The 18,204-nt window shown below is 41.2% G+C and overlaps 2 protein-coding genes across 3 annotated transcripts; both read left to right on the forward strand.

The window, feature by feature from the left end:
• Nucleotides 1-1,047: 1,047 nt before the first annotated feature.
• Nucleotides 1,048-9,138, forward strand: LOC124480772 (endothelin-3-like). Of its 2 annotated transcripts, none has more exons than XM_047040360.1 (4): nucleotides 1,048-1,392; nucleotides 1,537-1,765; nucleotides 6,896-7,054; nucleotides 7,286-9,138. In XM_047040360.1, the coding sequence occupies exons 1-4, from the start codon at nucleotides 1,332-1,334 to the stop codon at nucleotides 7,332-7,334; spliced, it is 498 nt and encodes a 165-aa protein (XP_046896316.1). In that variant the 5' UTR covers nucleotides 1,048-1,331; the 3' UTR covers nucleotides 7,335-9,138. The 2 variants fall into 2 exon arrangements, with proteins under 2 accessions (XP_046896316.1, XP_046896317.1); XM_047040361.1 differs by having other exon boundaries at nucleotides 7,289-9,138.
• A 4,616-nt stretch (nucleotides 9,139-13,754) lies between these two features.
• ttll9 (tubulin tyrosine ligase-like family, member 9) lies at nucleotides 13,755-18,152 on the forward strand. Its single transcript, XM_047040864.1, is given in 15 exon segments — nucleotides 13,755-13,891; nucleotides 14,038-14,084; nucleotides 14,655-14,747; nucleotides 14,853-14,911; nucleotides 14,914-14,954; nucleotides 15,093-15,278; nucleotides 15,439-15,507; nucleotides 15,652-15,742; nucleotides 15,952-15,992; nucleotides 16,167-16,254; nucleotides 16,583-16,641; nucleotides 16,963-17,159; nucleotides 17,268-17,381; nucleotides 17,725-17,849; nucleotides 18,047-18,152. Coding segments are annotated over 15 exon segments (1,296 nt in total). The 5' UTR covers nucleotides 13,755-13,876; the 3' UTR covers nucleotides 18,118-18,152.
• The last annotated feature ends 52 nt before the right edge of the window (nucleotides 18,153-18,204 follow it).

The following is an 18,204-nucleotide window of genomic DNA, read 5'->3' on the forward strand; positions in this document are numbered from 1 at the left end:
TTTGCTCTGCGTAGGTGATATGTTTCTGTATCTAGGCAGAACCATTCTGTCAGTTGGTCTGCACATTCACAGACCGTAGTATGTGACTGCTTACCGTGTGGCTGCTTACCCAGGGTTGCTTCTGTGTGGGCTGCGATCCTATGGCACTCCAACCTACAGCTATTGTTTTCCCCTGTGGGCAAATACTTCAGTAACTAATAGCTGAAGAGCTGGACAAGAGCAATGAAAACAGAGGACGTGGAATGAAGGAAAAATCACCACCATGCGTTAGAGACCTCAGACACAGAGACTTCACAAAAAAGACCAATGACCAATTTGTTTGAAGAATACAGTAACCTGATCAAAAATGTCACAACAAGCTCATTGTCTTATCGATGAGACAAAACGATGAACATGGGAATCGTTTCTGTTATTTCAAGCCATTTAACAGCCACCCCACAAAAATAGTCCCTTTCTACATGTAAAAAGAAAGCACACTCGGTCAGTCAAGAGTATCATACTAAATGAGCATCCTCCCACGTGACAAATATGCCACGCGAGAGAAAAAAAACTTTCCACGAATCAGATTTTTTTCTTAAGCGTTTTTCTCCACAGAACTAGTTTTCTTCTCTCTTTTCCTCTCTTATTACAAGTAGCCTACATTAAATTCAGGTTCCAACATCTCCAACGTGATTACAGACTGAGGAGTTGTGGGGAAAAATCCTCCCTAAATAATGGCACGGGAAATTGCCTCAATTACACTGTAAAAAACGTTAAATTGGAAAATCTTGACCTGTAATTTGTTATTCTTTGTCTGACCTTTGCAGTATTCTTAATCGTGAAATCGAGAACTTTCAAATGAAAAAAATGAATTATTAATGATTAAATGTCTATACCGAATGCATTGACATATATTTTATTGTCAAACTGAAGGCTGTCACCCAGATGCGGTGTCCCTGCTACATGCCTCCCACTCAATGAGTTGGGGAAGGCGACAGATGATGGGGAGGTGGGCGTGTCACTAGCAGGAGACCTTAACCAACGCCGACAACTGTGCGAGGAGTGAATTATTGACTCACTGGCGCGCGCTTCATCGTGAGAATTTACTAATATCATACGCCGACGAATGAGTCACCCCTACATAAAGAAACAAGCTATTTTCATCTACTGCACTCCTACAGAACCTTCATCAGGACGTGGTTATGGATAGGACGTGGCTGACACCGGCTGCTTGTGGAGTTATCCTACCTGGACCGTATGAAATGGACTTCTGTTTATTCTGACAAATTTATGGATTTGTAATCATCGTTATCTGACTCCTTCAAATAACTTTTAATTGGAATTATTGCGACATGGCAAGGATTTTTTTCGTATCAGGATTTTTGCTAGTACTGGCATCAATTCTCTCAAAAGGTAAGTCACCATATAGTAGGCCTGTAGTAGGTTGATTTATTAATTCCACCCGCGACCTTATCGACTTTCAACGAAATGAGATCCATTTACATCAACATGTATTCTAAATTCAACTCCACTTATGCGTTTCTTATTTCATCAAAGGTACTTTGTCCTTTGGCGCAGCGATCAAGTCCGAGGCGCTACTGGAGGTCCCCCTGGCGAGTCCAGAAGGGGAGCCGAGAGGTGCCTTTGCTCTTGAGGGACGCATCGTGCGGCCACTGTCCACCCCGAACCCTAAGACAAGATCGAAACGCTGCACATGTTACTCCTACAAAGATAAGGAGTGCGTCTATTACTGCCATCTGGATATCATCTGGATTAACACTCCTGAGTAAGAGAAACACATGTATTTATCAGGATATTTAAAGCACGTTGGAAAAAAAGTGGCGGAGGGATATGCACAAAAAAAGAATCATGCAACTTCACAGCCAATAGCCTATTCAATTGATGATTCCTAACCATCTTTAAGTATCTCCATTAAACGATGGGAATTACAATCAATACCCAACTCAGTTAACATGCCATGGAAATGTCAGTTTAATAACCTGTCTAGCCTGGAATAAAAATGTGCTCCAGAATGTGCGGCTGGTTTAAATAACCTCACCACCGGTTATGGTTCACTGCTGAACCATAAACAATCCATGTTCTGTAATTGGTTCCCCAAGGTACAGTGTAATCGTTGACTACATAGTTAAGGTCATCAAAAGCCTATAATGCTCTAGAATAATGAGTCTACACAGCCAAGTCAAGTAGAGTGGTATTCAGAGTCGGGTGTGTTACTGCTGGATGTACTGAAGTGAACACGCACACACCCACCCACACACACACACACACAAAAACAAAAACTTGCATCTCACATTCTTTTCTCTATCCTCTACCTACCCCCTTTTCATTTTTTCTTTGTCCCTCTTTCTCTCTTCCTCTTTCTCTCTATCTATCCAAACAAGTCTTCAAAAGCAGATATTTGTGTCTGCAGACTGTAGTGTCTCTACCCTGTACTAGACCCTGTGAAGGACATAGTTCCATGTTGGTTACTGTCCATGGTTCTGATACAACATATGGTTTCCTTGGGTACCATGCAGGGCATACACTAAACCACTAATCCCTGCATGTGTGTCTGACAACCAGGGCAGTCTAGAGCAGTGGTTCTCAACCCTGGTCCTCAGGGACCCCCTGTCCTGCACATTTAGATATTTCCCTGCTTCAACAGACCTGATTCAAATGAATGGTCGTTAACAGGCTTCTGCCTAACTAGATAACGAGCCATTCATTTGAATCAGGTGTGTTGGAGCAGGGAAACATCTAAAACATGCAGGACAGGGGGTAAAGCTCTCTTTTGGAAGTCGCTTTGGATAAAAGCGTCTGCTAAATGCATACATGTAAATGTAAATGTACTTGAGGACCAGGGTTGAGAACCACTGGTCTAAAAGAATAACTGTAAGGACGATGGAAACATGTGTTGTAAATGCACAAGCAAGATATTTCTCTTGATACCCCTGAGTATTTAGATGTCTATTCACACTATCTAGACCATGAGGATAGCTGAAAGCCTCTTAATCATACCTTGTACAGAGTGGCTCTGAGATACGTGTCAAATTAGATTTGCATTGGGAAGCTCCTACTGGCTCAGTGGATGTCTGAAGCCATTCAAGTCCTAGAAGGGCTGTCATCGGAAGACATCACTAATGGATCCCAGTGAGCTGGAATACCATGGGTTCTTAGCCCACAGATGCTTATAGGTTGAGTGGATGGAGATCAGAGAGAATGCTTGAGCTTGGTAATGCTAGACAGAGATACATCGCTGGCTAATACCAAACAGATGAGACAGCTGTAGACACTATAATGAACCAGACCATAGAGCTCTGACCATTGTCACTGACAAAGGCTAAGTTTTATGAATGGCTAGTCAAGGCAGTCTGAAAGAGGTGAACTCTCGCAGGTAGCAAGAGATATTCGATTCAGTGGGTTACTAACAGTAGGAGCTCAATTCAGTTACCTAGTTTGGTCCTCCTATAGGGGCAGAGAGCGTCAGAAAGCATTGTGACTTTACGACTTGAACAAAGAGAAAAGTCCAATGCCGGTTTTGACCTACAAAAGGAGTGTACTGTGGTGTTAGGATTCATGAGTCATCCTTATATCCCTGTTTATTGCCTCTTTATTCTCACCTGGTTAGCGAAATTTATGGATCTACACATTTGCTGTGCCTGGATGGTTTGTTGGCATTGAACATCAATGTTGTTGGCTGAGCATTAGGGAAAGGCTGTTGGGATGTTCACCCCCTTGGTCCCATCTATCACACCTTCTCGCCTGTCTGGGTGAGCATGTGGCACACTCCTCGATATGTCTCCTCATCATAACCGCCCTGAGCACACTTCAGACCCTCCCTTGATTTACTGGATGTTTTTTTGTTCCACCACCTCACTGACAAAACAGCCTGGCAAGACCCAGAGAGAGCATTCTTTCCTACTCTTTCTTGTTTTGCCAAGATCCCCTACTTCTATCTCCAGAAGGAGGTCCACACTGGGTACACTTGATCTCTGCCTGCTGGGCAACTTTATACACAAATTGTCTTTATTTATTTAGAAAGCCTAAATGATACAACCAGAGCAATTCTCCAAACAATCGAGAGATCAGGGTCTCAGCGCATGTGTGGTCAGGACCTGTTTATATTCTGTCCTAGTTCACGACAGAGTAACTACAGCACAGGAGCGTGATGGTACCATATTGAAATAGCTAGCAAGTTCCCTGGAGATTTTGCGGGAAATGTGATCACAAACAGAACTCCCTAATTTGATGCTGTAATGCTTTAATACACCGAGTTATTCAGCAGTTGTAATTAGTGGCACATGCAAAATATGCATAGAGTTCAGAGTATATAAAAAAAGATGTTCTCTGTGTGTGAGTGTGTGCAGGCACATCTCTTTAGCGTAACAGTGTCCCTCTTGCCAAACATGTGGTCACCAAAGAGGAAAAGGAAAACACTTAAGTCCTGGAGAGAGTTAAAGATGCGTGTCAGGGTTTTTTTTTTGGATGACAGAGAAAATTCTTCCACTCCATCAAGTCACTTGAAGCATTTTCAATAATAACAAAGCAAACTTTGTTTGTCCTTTAGCCCATGAATATGTGAGACCAAGAGGAGTCTGCATAGCTCATTCTATTGTTTGTTAACATCGCTATTAACTGCTCAGCTACAAATTTAGAAGGAAACCTGTCTGTCTGTTCATTCACAGTCTAGGTAAACCGATCCGTTTTAATAGTCTATTTGAGTGATGCAGACATGCCTAAACAGCTTCAGACAAGTGGATTAATGAAAGATAAAGTGGTTTTTATGGCATTACAGAAGTTTATATGTTCTCCAACACACGTGGCTTAGGGTTATAAGGACTGACCTGTCTAAGCTTGTTAAAAAACACCGCTGGAACAGAGTGTCTATTAACGTCGCCCAACATGTGGTAATCATAATCATACACATTTTCTGAGTAATGGGTTTAATAAATCACATTGCCTTGAGTTTTGGGTAGGAATTTTGACATTTCACAATGTAGATTGTGGTAATCCCTATACTTTTGAAGATCATTTATTCTAGGTACTTACTCGGAATATAATGGGACATGAAAAATTTTACCAATGAAGACAAATTGTTCTACTAAAACCCTGTGGAATATAAAAGAGTCTCACATGGTTTGCATCTGAACTGTTTCTCTTCATCCCCAAACCTACAAACACTTTTTTTGTTTTTGAGTGAGAGGAGACCTTTGGGTCGAATCTCAAAGGATGTTGATAGGGAGGAGGGAGCGAGGGGGGGTTAGGTTAGATGGTTTTGATCAGGGGGTTAAAGTCTCAGAAGAAATGATTCAGCATATGACAATGGGTACAGCATAGTTTATTTCTTGATGTGGTAAGACTGTTTCAAAGTCTTCGCATTGATTCATGTTTCTGTCATACAATGCCTGTCATCCCCATAAAACGCTCAGAGGCCAAAAGAAAACAATGTTGTCCATTATTTTCGAAGCGCAATGCAAGCCATTGGAGGAAACCAACACATTCTTTCACACATCCTTCAGCTTATGCCTGCTTAACATCTATGAATTTCAAATGGATGATGAAGTAAAAAACAATTAAATGCCTGCAAATGGTCAAACTCATAACTGCCTCAACATCATAACAAACCTGATTGTGGTTTATAGTGCAGTAAACAGCAGGAGTAGCAGCTTAGCACTGGTAACAAGACAGATTCATAGTGATGTTTAGACGAACAGAAAAACCTCACTGCATCACTCAGTGAAAAAGTTCAGAAACTGCAGACCAGTATAAACTACATCATAAGCTTCTTCTGAACTCTAAACTATTGACAGATGGGTTTAATGGATTCTTTGTGTATGAGACTGGGATCCATCTCCACATCTTCTACATGGGTTTCTACTTTTTCAGTTTGAAATGTTAAACTGGTCTCTCACCTGTTACCCCTTTATATAAACATCCTAATGAGTCCCTGAACTCTAATTCAAACACTTCCTATTCCAGGTAAACTACAAATCTTCTTACTAAATATAGTAGTGCTGTCAAACGATTAAAATGTTTAATCGCGATTAATCGCATTAATGTCATAGTTAACTCGCGATTAATCACAATTAATCGCACATTTTTATCTATTCTAAATGTCCCTTGATTTCTTTTTGTCCCATTCTTTTTTCAAATTGTAATGCTCTTATCAACATGGAAAAGTGGTTCGGATTGCTTCGTGCAAATATTTTTTGTTATTGAAAACAACATTGCAATCGCCTGGCTTTGACGAGGGGGCGGAGAATTTGCATCATCTGTGTGCTTGGCCATCAAGTGGTATTTCAGACTGGATGTGCTGCGATGATAGCTCAGTTTACAACGACAAAACACACAGATCACTTTGGTCTTGTCAATGGAACCATTTGGCAACTTTTTAAAAGTAAACTTTCCATTCAGAATCTTATTGGCATCCATTTCGGCGTCTCGCGCTCGCCATCAACTCAAAACGTAACGTTAACCTACTACCAGAGAATGTCTCATATCCGTAAACGGGCTCTGCTACTACGCTTTAGCCGGATCGCCAGCCAAACAAGTGTGTGGCGTGCCTGTTGTTTTGTTTCCGGTCTAGCTAGATCCGGTGTGGTGTTGTAGTTTTTCTAACTTCGGTAGTTGTTGCAACAGCATGTGAAAAAAAACTACAAAGTTTGCTAGGCCAAAAAGAGCGTTAATCGCGCGATAAAAAAATTGACGCCGTTAATTTGGGTTTGCGTTAACGCCGTTAATAACGCGTTAAACTGACAGCACTAAAATATAGTCAACCACATCTTCTTTTCGCAGGATATTGGAGAGAAAAACATTTGTTTAAAAAGTCATCCACAATCAAATCTTGTGAAGTTTGGTTATAGCTGATCTAGATTGTGCTCTGATGACTTTTTTTGTACTGCATGTTTTTCCATAGACGTACAGTGCCCTATGGGATGTCGAGCTACAGAGGACATCAGCGAATCAGGCGTACCGCTGATAGTTTGCCCTCTGACCCTGAAGAAGTGGAATATCTGCGTTGTGTTTGTGCCAATCCAAGGGTTGACCGTCATTGCAGTGACTTCTGCCAATCCAGGTATGGCATCCGTATTCACAAATGAAGGATTGGCATCTGTCGGCACATTCCAACGATATGTGTGGTTAGATGGTTTGATAAAAGATGAAAGGTTTTGTTTTAATGAAAGCTTCTCTCTAGTCCAACTGGCTTTCATCTGAGGTAGATGCGTCGTGAAGCAAAACAGGTGTATGAACTGTACTGTAAAAAAAACTGTTCTTTTGCTGATTTAATCTGTAACATGTTTTGCAGCAGTTCCCCACAGAAAGCACCAAACAGGACTACTTCCAGGGGCCGATGAGTGATCTCTTCACTTTCATTCGTCTTCACCTCATCCACCCTCCCATCCCCTCCACCTTCCCATCCCCTCCACCCCCTTATCCTGCTCTGTCCTTGGGTGCAAGCTGCTCATCATGAACAGAATTTTCAAGGGGAGAAACATATTTTCAGTTTCCTGGAACCCATTCTGTACCATCTGGTTGAATGGTTACATCATTCACAAATACAACATTTTAGGCAACTCGCACAGTCAAATTGAATCAAAACATGGAGACCAATGACCTAGCTCTCACTGAGCTTAATCACTTAATTATATATTCACTGGTAAGAGTTTTCATGAGCACTATTGTTTTACCTGAATGAACTTTTGCTGAATCACAGGGAAGGGCTTTTTCTGTTAACCAAAACCCAATCAAAACATTCTGGAAAATCAAGGATGCAGAGACGTATAATTCAGCTCCTAACCTCTAACTAAGGACAGGTGACAGTCAGTCAGTTAGTCAGTTTCCTGGCGGATTACATTTTCCTGACACTAGGACATGGGGAAATGGACCTCAAGCTCATTTTTTGAAAACTTCAAAGCTTTCAAAACGGTGGATAAAATATATCTACAGTACAGCTATATATCTGCAGTATATCAATGACCTGCGAAGGAATACGATTTTTTTATGTTCAATTATTTGTTATGCATTTTTACACACTTTTGTATTGATATTGAGCAGCATGTGTTATAAGTTTAAAAAGGGATATGTATGTGAGATGGCAATGTACAGTATATCCATGTTGAACGGTCCAAAATGTCAATTTGCGATATAAAATAAGATAACCACAATATTTATATTCATATCCAGAGGAAATTACCTTATAATTTACTGTAGTAGTATTTGCAGATTTTGGTTTTGTGTTGCTGAGTATGTTGGACTGGTCTTCCTGTTTCAGATGACTGATGATGATTATATTGGCAAATCCAGGAGAACTTGGCCACATCTAAAAGCTGCATGTTAAATGAGACACGTTAGGAAGTCATACTTGTCTGAGTAACTAGAGAGTGAAACCTTTGAAACGCCTTGCTTAAGTTGCTAACCTCAAAAACAGAACTGAAGTGGTATATACCTCCCTTTTTCAACGTGACATAAACCATGTTAATCTACTTTGCATTACTATGTTCACATATTTCACATGCCTTTCCAAGATTGTATTTCCTGGTGTTTTAAGTTACCATTTTAGACTATAAAGTTCCGGATTTACAGACTGTGCTATGTTTCATAGCTCATCCTTAATGCCACATATGCTGCAAAAACGAAACCGAGAATGGAGGTCTCATAGTCTCAAAGTGTCCATTTTGACTGGCCAATTAAACCCTTGGCATACTGGGCAAGGAACACACATCACACACACAATGTCCTACTCAAAATGCTCACAGACACAGAAAGCACCAGACTCGAACATCGCTGATATGCAGAGGTTTTTTTTTCAGATACGTTTTTGGGCATTTGTGCATTATTTTGATAGTTACAGTATGTGGAGAGGACATGAAAGGCAGGGGGAGAGGTAGAGAGAGAGAGAGAGGGGATGAAATGGAGTAATTTCCCCAGGCTGGAAACAAACCCAAGCAGCTGCAGGTTTGTTTCCAGCATAGGGAAATTACTCAATTTCATCTATGTGGTATGTGTTCTACCAGGTCAACCACAGGGATGGCTCTAGAGTTGTTGTTTTTAGGTGACAGTTGGCCTTGGTACTGTGTGTGGTTTTGGTGAAATTTAGATGACTGACAAATAAGGGAATGTAATTAAATATTTGCCTGTTTTTTCCTTACTTCTGCAAAACGAGTCAAAGTAACTATTCAAAAGCAATAAACAAGGTATTCATAATACTATTGCTCACGCATCTTTGTTTTCTCTTGTTCCAACCTTGTTTACAGCTGACAAAAAGACCAATGATTTTGAATTTGTATTAGTGTAAAATGTACCAAGCAAGTCTTTACCTCATACACATTTAACAATCTGCCGTTTACCAGGGGAGCACTGAGCCTAGCTCAACAGGAATGAAACAAAAAGGATTTCTTTGGAAACCAAATTCTACCTTTTATTTTGGAATGTCCCCCAAAGTCTCCAAAAGTACCCTGGGGTCTAATGTCAAACTTTTGAAGTGAGCACCAGTAAAGCTGCTACGGAAACAAGACTTCTTTCCCACAGCGCTTACAGAGAAACCTGTCAGTGAATATGTTCAGGATGAACATCCATAAGTGCCTTTGGCACTTTATCAAAAGGACATGCCTTTTGTACATTGTGTCCTAGTTCAAAAATTAGTTGCTTGTTGATGAGTTAATGGCTGTGATTGTCTGAAAACATTGAGGTTATTTGCTGCTCTAGCAAGACCGATACAGACTGACAATTATATTTTTTGTTTTGTCTACGTGTCTGGAAAAATCTATTTCATAACATGTCACTGCTAAGGTCAAAAAGCTTTTACTTTGGATGAGCCAAATGAATCATATTTATGGTTCCACCTGGTGTTATTTGATTTATCATTTCATATAGTATCTTTCGGTATTATGTCATGATAACTGGGCATATTTTTGCATGTTTGTGTGTTTGGAAGAGGGAAGAGGGAAGAGGCATTTGAACACACACACACACACTTTACTACACACAGTGTGTCCCTGACACTCCCACCTCCACCTGGGTTAGTCTCCACTGCCAGAGACACAACTTCCTGGTTCAAACAGACACTGCTGCATTGTCAACGTGCTGTTCAGCCTTGCATTCTGAAAAGTCTTCATTCATGCTATGGAAAGGCATGACCTTTGCTTTTAATGGTCATGTCAGTGTGCTTCCTGTGTGGCTGTTAATCAACTTCAAACCAGCGGTGCACAAGTCAAAACAGCAGTTCAGGCCACTCACACAGGGACTGTATTTTATATAACAAGTTCTCTTGATGGAACCTCCCCATGATGAGGCAGCCATCTGCTCGTGCAAAAAAATAAATGCAAATCAATGAACTGATGAATGGCTTAATGGGGACCGTTGAGAAGATCTTTCATGGACTATTAAGATGTCCTGTGCCGTTGACAAAGCACAGGAGTCTCACGAAACTCTGTTCTCTGCCAAAAACAAAGGTGTCACATTCCATGTGCTGTGCTGCATCCCATGATCCCCTGGACTAAGGTGAAGTGAGGTTGTCCTGAGGTCTGTCTGTGATTAAGGGCGACTGACACGGGAGCCTTCTACTCCCCTGACAACCATTTATGACTCTTGTATCTCATGCAGTTATCAGAGTTCCAATCACTGTGGTCCTGCTTTTTAAGAAAGCATTTGACGTGACTCAGAATGTCTCTTTTGATTTTATTTTGTGAGGTATATTTTTCTGGAGTTACAGTGTAAGGTCAACAAAAACTGTGTTTTTCGGGACACGGTTTAGAACGTCTGTTGAGTAATGAAATTCGATTTGTCTCCAGTTTTGTTCAATTGTTAATAATGATAGGGCCACCTTCTATTGTAAAGAGGAGATGGACCCAAAGTGCTTCAATTAAATAATTCAACATCTGGCTCTCATTCAAATAAAAAGGTTAAAAGTGTCACTTGCTAATGAGATACATCTGGGACTCAGTCGTGAGCTAACAAATTCCCGCCAGGATGTCAATTGAGCTCCACGGTAGACACCGGGGTAGTGCCCGCTTGCTATTATAGGATTGAGGCACCAAACGTTTTGAAAGTGCTGACAAGATGCACCGTAAAGCATCACAGGGACAGACATGTTATGGTAAACAAGGTAACAAAGGGCAGCTTGGATTTGTCGCTACCCGATCTGTGAAGAACATCTTAGCCTCTTTGGCAGCTGTTCCAGTTTAGAGTCAGAAGATGTTGACGATTAGACAGGCAGAGCTGCAACAACAGGTCTCCAATCCTCCTCCTCCCCTCACAGAATGGTGGGTGACCCCTCAAGATGACCTTTTAGTTTAGTAAAAACTGCAAATGTTGAACGCTTTATTTGATAATCTGTGTCAACGATTGAACTGGTATTCTTAACCACTGTGAGAATCTACAACCGTTAAAAGAAACTATATTTTATCATAATGAGTTTATGGTATCTTAGTTTAGGCTTACAATGATAACAATAACAAATTATAATAAAATAAATTGTTTCATAGTTTCCAAGAAAACAAGCATTGTTTTATGGCCCGAATAACTTCTCACTGTAACCGCTTCACCACACCATGATATTTATGGAGTGTTTATTTTCAATTACTGTACAATTTCAGATCCAACACGCACACGCCTATTTCCTACACTCTACCAAAACACACGCATGTGGTTGGTATAGCATACCACGATTGTGTCCCGTGAACACAAACCACTAATCGCAAACCTGGATAAGTCATGGGAAGGATATGTGCAGCCAGGATATTGCCCTGTTTGGCCTGTTATGCAGTCGGGATCAGGAAAGCACGCCATATCCCTAGGATACGGCTACCGTCCCAGTCAGAGACAATTACTCCCTGACGGCATTCCAACTCATATCCAACAATGCTTAGCGCAGATCTTCAGCTCAAGACGTTTGGTGAAGGTCCAGAGAACGAGAATGTTTTCGAGTGCATTCTTCACATTGTGAGGGAAAACCAATTGTCCGGCCGCCTTAAATTGTTAAAAGCAGTAGGTTTGACCAAGGCTAATACTTTCCCTATGGAGAAACGGATTTACCGCTGAGTCAGTTTTGTTCTCCTCGAGGTTAGGCCTTATATTATGTAGATTAGCCCCATTTTGTAGGCATTCCCTTTCAATCCAACAGTTTGAAGAGCAGGAGTCTATGTGGTGGGCCTAATCAACACTATGTCCAATACCTCTCTCTCTCTCTCTCTCTCTCTCTCTCTCTCTCTCTCTCTCTCTCTCTCTCTCTCTCTCTCTCTCTCTCTCTCTACAGGGGTGGTTTGGAGGGGTAGGTTGAGTGTGTGTGTGTGTGGGGGGGGGGGGGGGGGGGGGGGGTTGCAGGAAGGGCCAGTGCCCCTGTGACAACAAGCCTGAAAATTCTTGTGTTCCCCTTAAATGTAGAGTCTGAGTAATTATAAACATGGTATTTTGCCTGTTAATGCCTACAATGAAGTGAAGAAACATTTATGACAACAATAATGTTTAATGTAACTGGCCCCTCTAACAGTTCAACGTTGAAATGGTCTAGAAATACCCTGTCTCTCCCTCTCTCGCTGAGCATAAAATGTGACCAGGCTGCTGTAGCTAAGCAATGGTTTAGATAAGTGGCATAAGGCCCTTCTTAGACTTTACTGCTCACCTCAATAGAATGTTCGTTTGACGTGTCATATTTTAGGACATATCCGACTAAATTTCCCCATTATTTGGTCGAACATGACAGTCAAAGGTCAGGACACTCAATATAATTTCCAGATTTTGAAAGCAGAATATAGCCTATAGGCCTATTATTATCGTATATGAATAAAACTGACTAAGCTAATCCAATCACATCTCTTAACTCTTTTGTTGTACTGGTGGGTGGTGTCCCACCAATTGTGGTGGGCCGGTCTGAGCAAAAATGCCAGGGCAATTTTTTTGGTCACAGTCCAGCCCTGTCTGTGTCCATTACACATTGAAATGTATTGGATTTCCTTAGCGGTAGCTATGCTACAGAAAAGAAACTAAATGAGAAAACTAAAACTAGACCAATCTTGAAACCACATTTGAGTTTTGGAACAAAACAAAAAAAAATGAAATTGGTTGTTTAAATGGTGTGGTAAACTCTCAAGGACCTACTCCCAGTCCAATACCACCCCAGCCCCCAAAAAAGAATAAAACATGTTAGTTGGAAGAAATGTTTTTCTCACAAATGTGAAATGGAATTCCGTGACCTAAGTCATTGCAAATGGTCTCACATTATTGTGGAAATATTTCCCTCGGTTCTCTAATAGGAAGAGACATGTTGGTTTGCTAATTTAGGTCTAGGCCTCTATATGATAAAAAACAAGTGGTTAGATGTTGGCCAGACATGTGTTTGTGTGTGACAAAATTGCAATAAAAAGTTATCTTCCCTTCACATTCAGTTTATGTCACTATGAGGTATCAAATACATTCGCAGGCCATGGGAAATGCTGCCCTCTTGCAGTATGGACCAACACATGGTAGATAAATATTATGTCTCCGTTCATGTTTAGGCGTTTGTTGCCACCCAGTGGTTCAGTGTATGTGCAAATGGAAATATTGGAAATATTAACATGATGTCCCTCAATCTTGAATTGGCTTCAAACTATTTCGTGAACAGTGAGTTTCTAGTTCTCATACCTTTAATATGCTATCCCTCGTAAAATAAGCAGATGTAGCCTAGTGGGGCAAAAGCATATCCTGTGGAAAAGTCTCGAAGATTAGAGTTCGTTCAGAACAAGCGACTTCAAGTTGCTATGGCAACACATGTTGTCAAACTCAAGTTACCAAAGATGTGTAGCTAACCTAGCTGGCTGCTGTCTAGCCTATCTAGGCTATAATGCCATTATCTCAATTTAGCCACATTAATTAAAGCTGGCTGTGCATTGCAAACGTTTTTTTCTCAATTCGAGAAAGTATGTCAAAGACAAAGGTGAGTAAAAGTAGTTTAGTAGTAGGTTACTGTACTGTGTACTGTGCACATCGTCAATGAAGTTGGCTACTAGACTACTGTAGACTACGCACTATCCCAAGTACGTAGCTAGGCTATTCTAACTTTCTTACGTTTTGTATGTTAAGACTGCTGGGTACAAAGGGCCCTATGGCTATCAGAAGAGAAAAGAGGGGTGAGTTTCTCCGTCTGCGGGATGGATCAGATAGTAAAATCAATCAAAGATGAGATGGTTAGTCTGTGGAGGTTGCTCTATCTATGGAAGCAAATCCGTCACATCATGTTTTGAATTTTAAAAGGCATTGAATACTTAATATTGAAATTGTTTTGAAAAATAAGTTTTGGTATCTGAATTTCACCATTCGAATTCGAAATGTATTTAGTGCGATATAGATTTTTTTGCAGAAATTTTAGGGATCTGAATTGGAATTTTGGTCTGTTTGAATTTCTGAAGCTTAATTTTTTTGTGGGGCCGGAACTGAAATTTACAGTTCTATTTTGATCAACCTGAATTTCTGAACCTTTAATTTTTGGATCAGATGTTTTTCTACATTGAAATAAATTCAAATTTCAATTTTAAAGAGGTGAATTCAAAACCAACAAATTCGGTGGTGTTTTAATTTCAATGTTAAGTATTCAATGCCTTTTAAAATTCAAAACATGATGCCACTGATTTGCTTCCATTACTCCGTCGCCTTTGATTGTGTCGTACCCATACTGTTTGTGATGTTGCTTGTCTTAACAGAGAAGGGAGAAGTTGTGTACGTTACAAATGTGGCCTTACAAACACCATCCAGGACGTCCTTCGACAAAGACCGAGTTGGGTTGAAGTCAAAGAGTGAGTACAATGAATTATTAAGATTAGACAAACAAATGTTGTGCAACATGGAACCTTGTGTGTGTTGTACCAATGTATGTGCGTAACAAACTTCCATACATACAGCGATGGAGAATGGGATTTTAACTGGTGTGACGTTGGGTGGCTGAGAGAAAATTTGTCATTTTAAATACATTTCAAATATGTCATTTTCGCAACCATTATGAGGTGAGTGAGTCTCTGGGCAAAATGGCTTCCTGCCATCAATCACAACAACAGAACCACTCTGTTGTTATTCTAGTGTGACTGAGGTGTGTGCATTGTGTGACGTATTACCTTATACTTCCTTTCTTCTTCATGGAGCAGCTAACTCGTAAAAACCTCATGGTAAAGAACCTGAAAAGGTATCGCAAAACACTGGAAAGAGAAGCTGGTCGTATGGAAGCAGCCAAATGTGACTTTTTCCCCCGCACCTTTGAACTGCCCAGTGAATACCACCTCTTTGTAGAGGAGTTCAAAAGAAGCCCTGGCAGCACCTGGATCATGAAACCGGTGAGGTGGACTGCAGTGGAAATGTCTGTTCATTTCAGCTGAGTTTCATCCTTGGCTGCTCTGTAAAGGGTTGGACTGAAGGTGCCTTTTGTTATGACCGTGACTGATCTCAGGGCTTTTTTTTAAGACCTGTGTTCCTCCTTGGCCAATTTGTGTACAGGTAGCAAGATCCCAGGGGAAGGGCATTTTCCTGTTTCGAAAGCTAAAAGACATCATGGACTGGAAAAAGGTAACAATGTGCCAAACATGAGGCTGTTTGCGATGCTTCTTTTGAACCCTACACAGGAATACACCAGCACAAATGTAAACATTCATGGGTGCACACACACGTCTCTCACACACACACACACTGATAGTGTTGTTGTTTGTGCAGGATGGGAGCCGTTCGGAGGAACAGAAAGATGAGACCCAAGTAGAGAGCTATGTTGCACAGCGCTACATAGAAAATCCCTACCTAATTAGTGGTGCAGGACAATTATTACCTTATTTAACTAATTCAGAACAACTGGTTGCATTACTATTAGTATATTAAATATGATGAATCATTTAGCAGAAGCTTTTATTTTAAGCAATGTACATATTATGCATATTAGTGTATACTGTTTAACATAATGATATTCATAACATATTCAATATGTGTATTTAATTAGCCTTTGCAAATGTTTTCTTGTAGGCAGAAAATTTGATTTGAGAGTGTACGTGTTGGTGACATCAGTAAGTATTAATGCATGAACAGAAACTATTTTATGCAGTCAGAAGAATGAGAAGTTAAATCATTTTATAAATGTATGTATACAGTATGTATGACTCATTATATGTGCAGTAAACAAGAATGGTTTCAAAAACAGAACTCAGAACAGTTCACACGATTTGGGTTTTTCTTCTCAGTACATCCCACTCAAGGCCTGGTTATATCGAGATGGCTTTGCTCGTTTCTCCAGCACCAGATTCTCTCTCAGCAGTATTGATGACCAGTGTATCCTTTTCATCATCAACCAAGGCTTTTGTTGGTGTGCAGTTTGTTCAACTGTTCCAGTTTGAAAATTGCATTCTTAGCTCTTGGCCTAAATAATCACAAATTGAAACCGATTTAATAAATAACATATATATCTATATCAAAATATATATTTTTGCATTTGCGTTTGTTGATGTAATAGCCTGGACTATATTTGAACAAGACCCAAATTGGCTCTGCTCTTTGTAGTCTTTAGTTCCGGAAGCTTCTCTTTCATCTAATTTCCCTGGAGAAGATAATGCAACGCCTACTCATGTTTCCCTAATTTCCCCTTAATCCTTCTTTTAAGATGTGCATCTCACCAACGTCGCTGTTCAGAAAACAGCACCAGATTACGACCCTGAGAAGGTGTATGAGAGGCTCAGAATGTATCCAATGTTGCACACATAAATTATTCACTTATTAATATTATTAGCATTTTGAACTTTTGTCCTAACAAACATAAGAAAACCCTTTCTATTCCACCGTTTTCCGTTTAAAAAATCTTTGTGCCTCTCTCTTTTTCTGTCTCTCTCTTTCTATACCTCTCTCTCGCTGTCTCCCTCTATTTCTCTCCCTCTCTCTCGCTGTCTCCTCTCTTTTTCTGTCCCTCTCTCTCTTTCTCTCTGTCTCTCCCTCTCTCTCGCTGTCTCCCTCTCTTTCTCTCTCTCTGTCTCTCTCTCCTCGCAGGGCTGTAAGTGGCAGATCCAGCAGCTGCGGAGGTACCTGACAGCCAAGCACGGAGCGGACACGGTGGAGACTCTGTTCAAGGACGTCGACAACATCTTCGTCCGCAGCCTGCAGAGCGTTCAGAAGGTCATCATCAACGACAAGCACTGCTTCGAGCTCTACGGCTACGACATCCTGTTGGACCAGGACCTCAAACCGTGAGAAAAGATGCTCAACCCCACAACCTTTGGTGCCTCCGTGCTAGGGCCCTGAGCGGTTCTAGCCCCCATCCCGTTATCCTCTGGGAAGTCTGTGTGTGTCTGCAGGTGGCTGATCGAGGTGAACGCCTCCCCCTCTCTCACGGCCAGCAGTCAGGAGGATTACGAGATGAAGTGTTGTCTACTGGAAGACACCCTACACATAGTGGACATGGAGAGCAGGTAGGAGAGCCAGGGCAAGGGTGCTCCGATCCACTCAGTCAGCAGCCCTACAAGACTGTAGCTGCAAAGTACATTTAAAAATACAAATACTAAAGGAGAGCCTGGTCCTTCCTGGAAACTGAGACTGGAGGAGAACAAGTTTAGGGTTACGAAAGGTCGAGTGGCCCGTATATGGAAACAGACTTGTAACATTTGTGTTAATGAGCTCTGAGACCTGTCAGGTGAAAGCGATACGGTGAAATTCTACCTGGTCCTTTCACCTAAGACCGGGGCACTGTGTAGATGATACAGGGAGGGGCATTACTGTGAAGAAACTAATGAGCTTTGTGGTTCTCCTCATTAGATTGACAGGCAGAGAGAAGAGGGTTGGTGGCTATGACCTCATGTGGAACGATGGGCCGGTCTACAGGGAGGATGTAAACCTGGAGTCACTTGGCAGCTCCTCTTTCAGTGCCAACACACACTTGGGTAACCGTCAGGCCATATAATGAGGCTGAACTGGTGGTCGGTTACTTCTAGCTTTAACACACTGAACAAGGTTGGCTGTGGCTATGGGGGGCCCGCCTATACTTAAAAAACAAAACAAGGACAATGATTGACAGACCTTTAGTTTGTTTGCTCATGTATCAAAGATGTTCATATCCAAATGTGTTTCTTTGCCACAGGGTGCGTGAATGACAGAACGAAACAACTCCGTCAGCTTTTGAAGCCCTTTCCAGGCCAGAAGAGGATATGATAGGAAGCCAGTATTCCTTTTGTGTGACTGACATTTTATACACGTGCTGAGAGCTCCTGGTTTAAAAATAATCTGTGCATGTTGAGG

The sequence above is a fragment of the Hypomesus transpacificus genome, chromosome 18 (genome assembly GCF_021917145.1).
Source record: "Hypomesus transpacificus isolate Combined female chromosome 18, fHypTra1, whole genome shotgun sequence".
Classification (NCBI taxonomy): Eukaryota; Metazoa; Chordata; class Actinopteri; order Osmeriformes; family Osmeridae; genus Hypomesus; species Hypomesus transpacificus.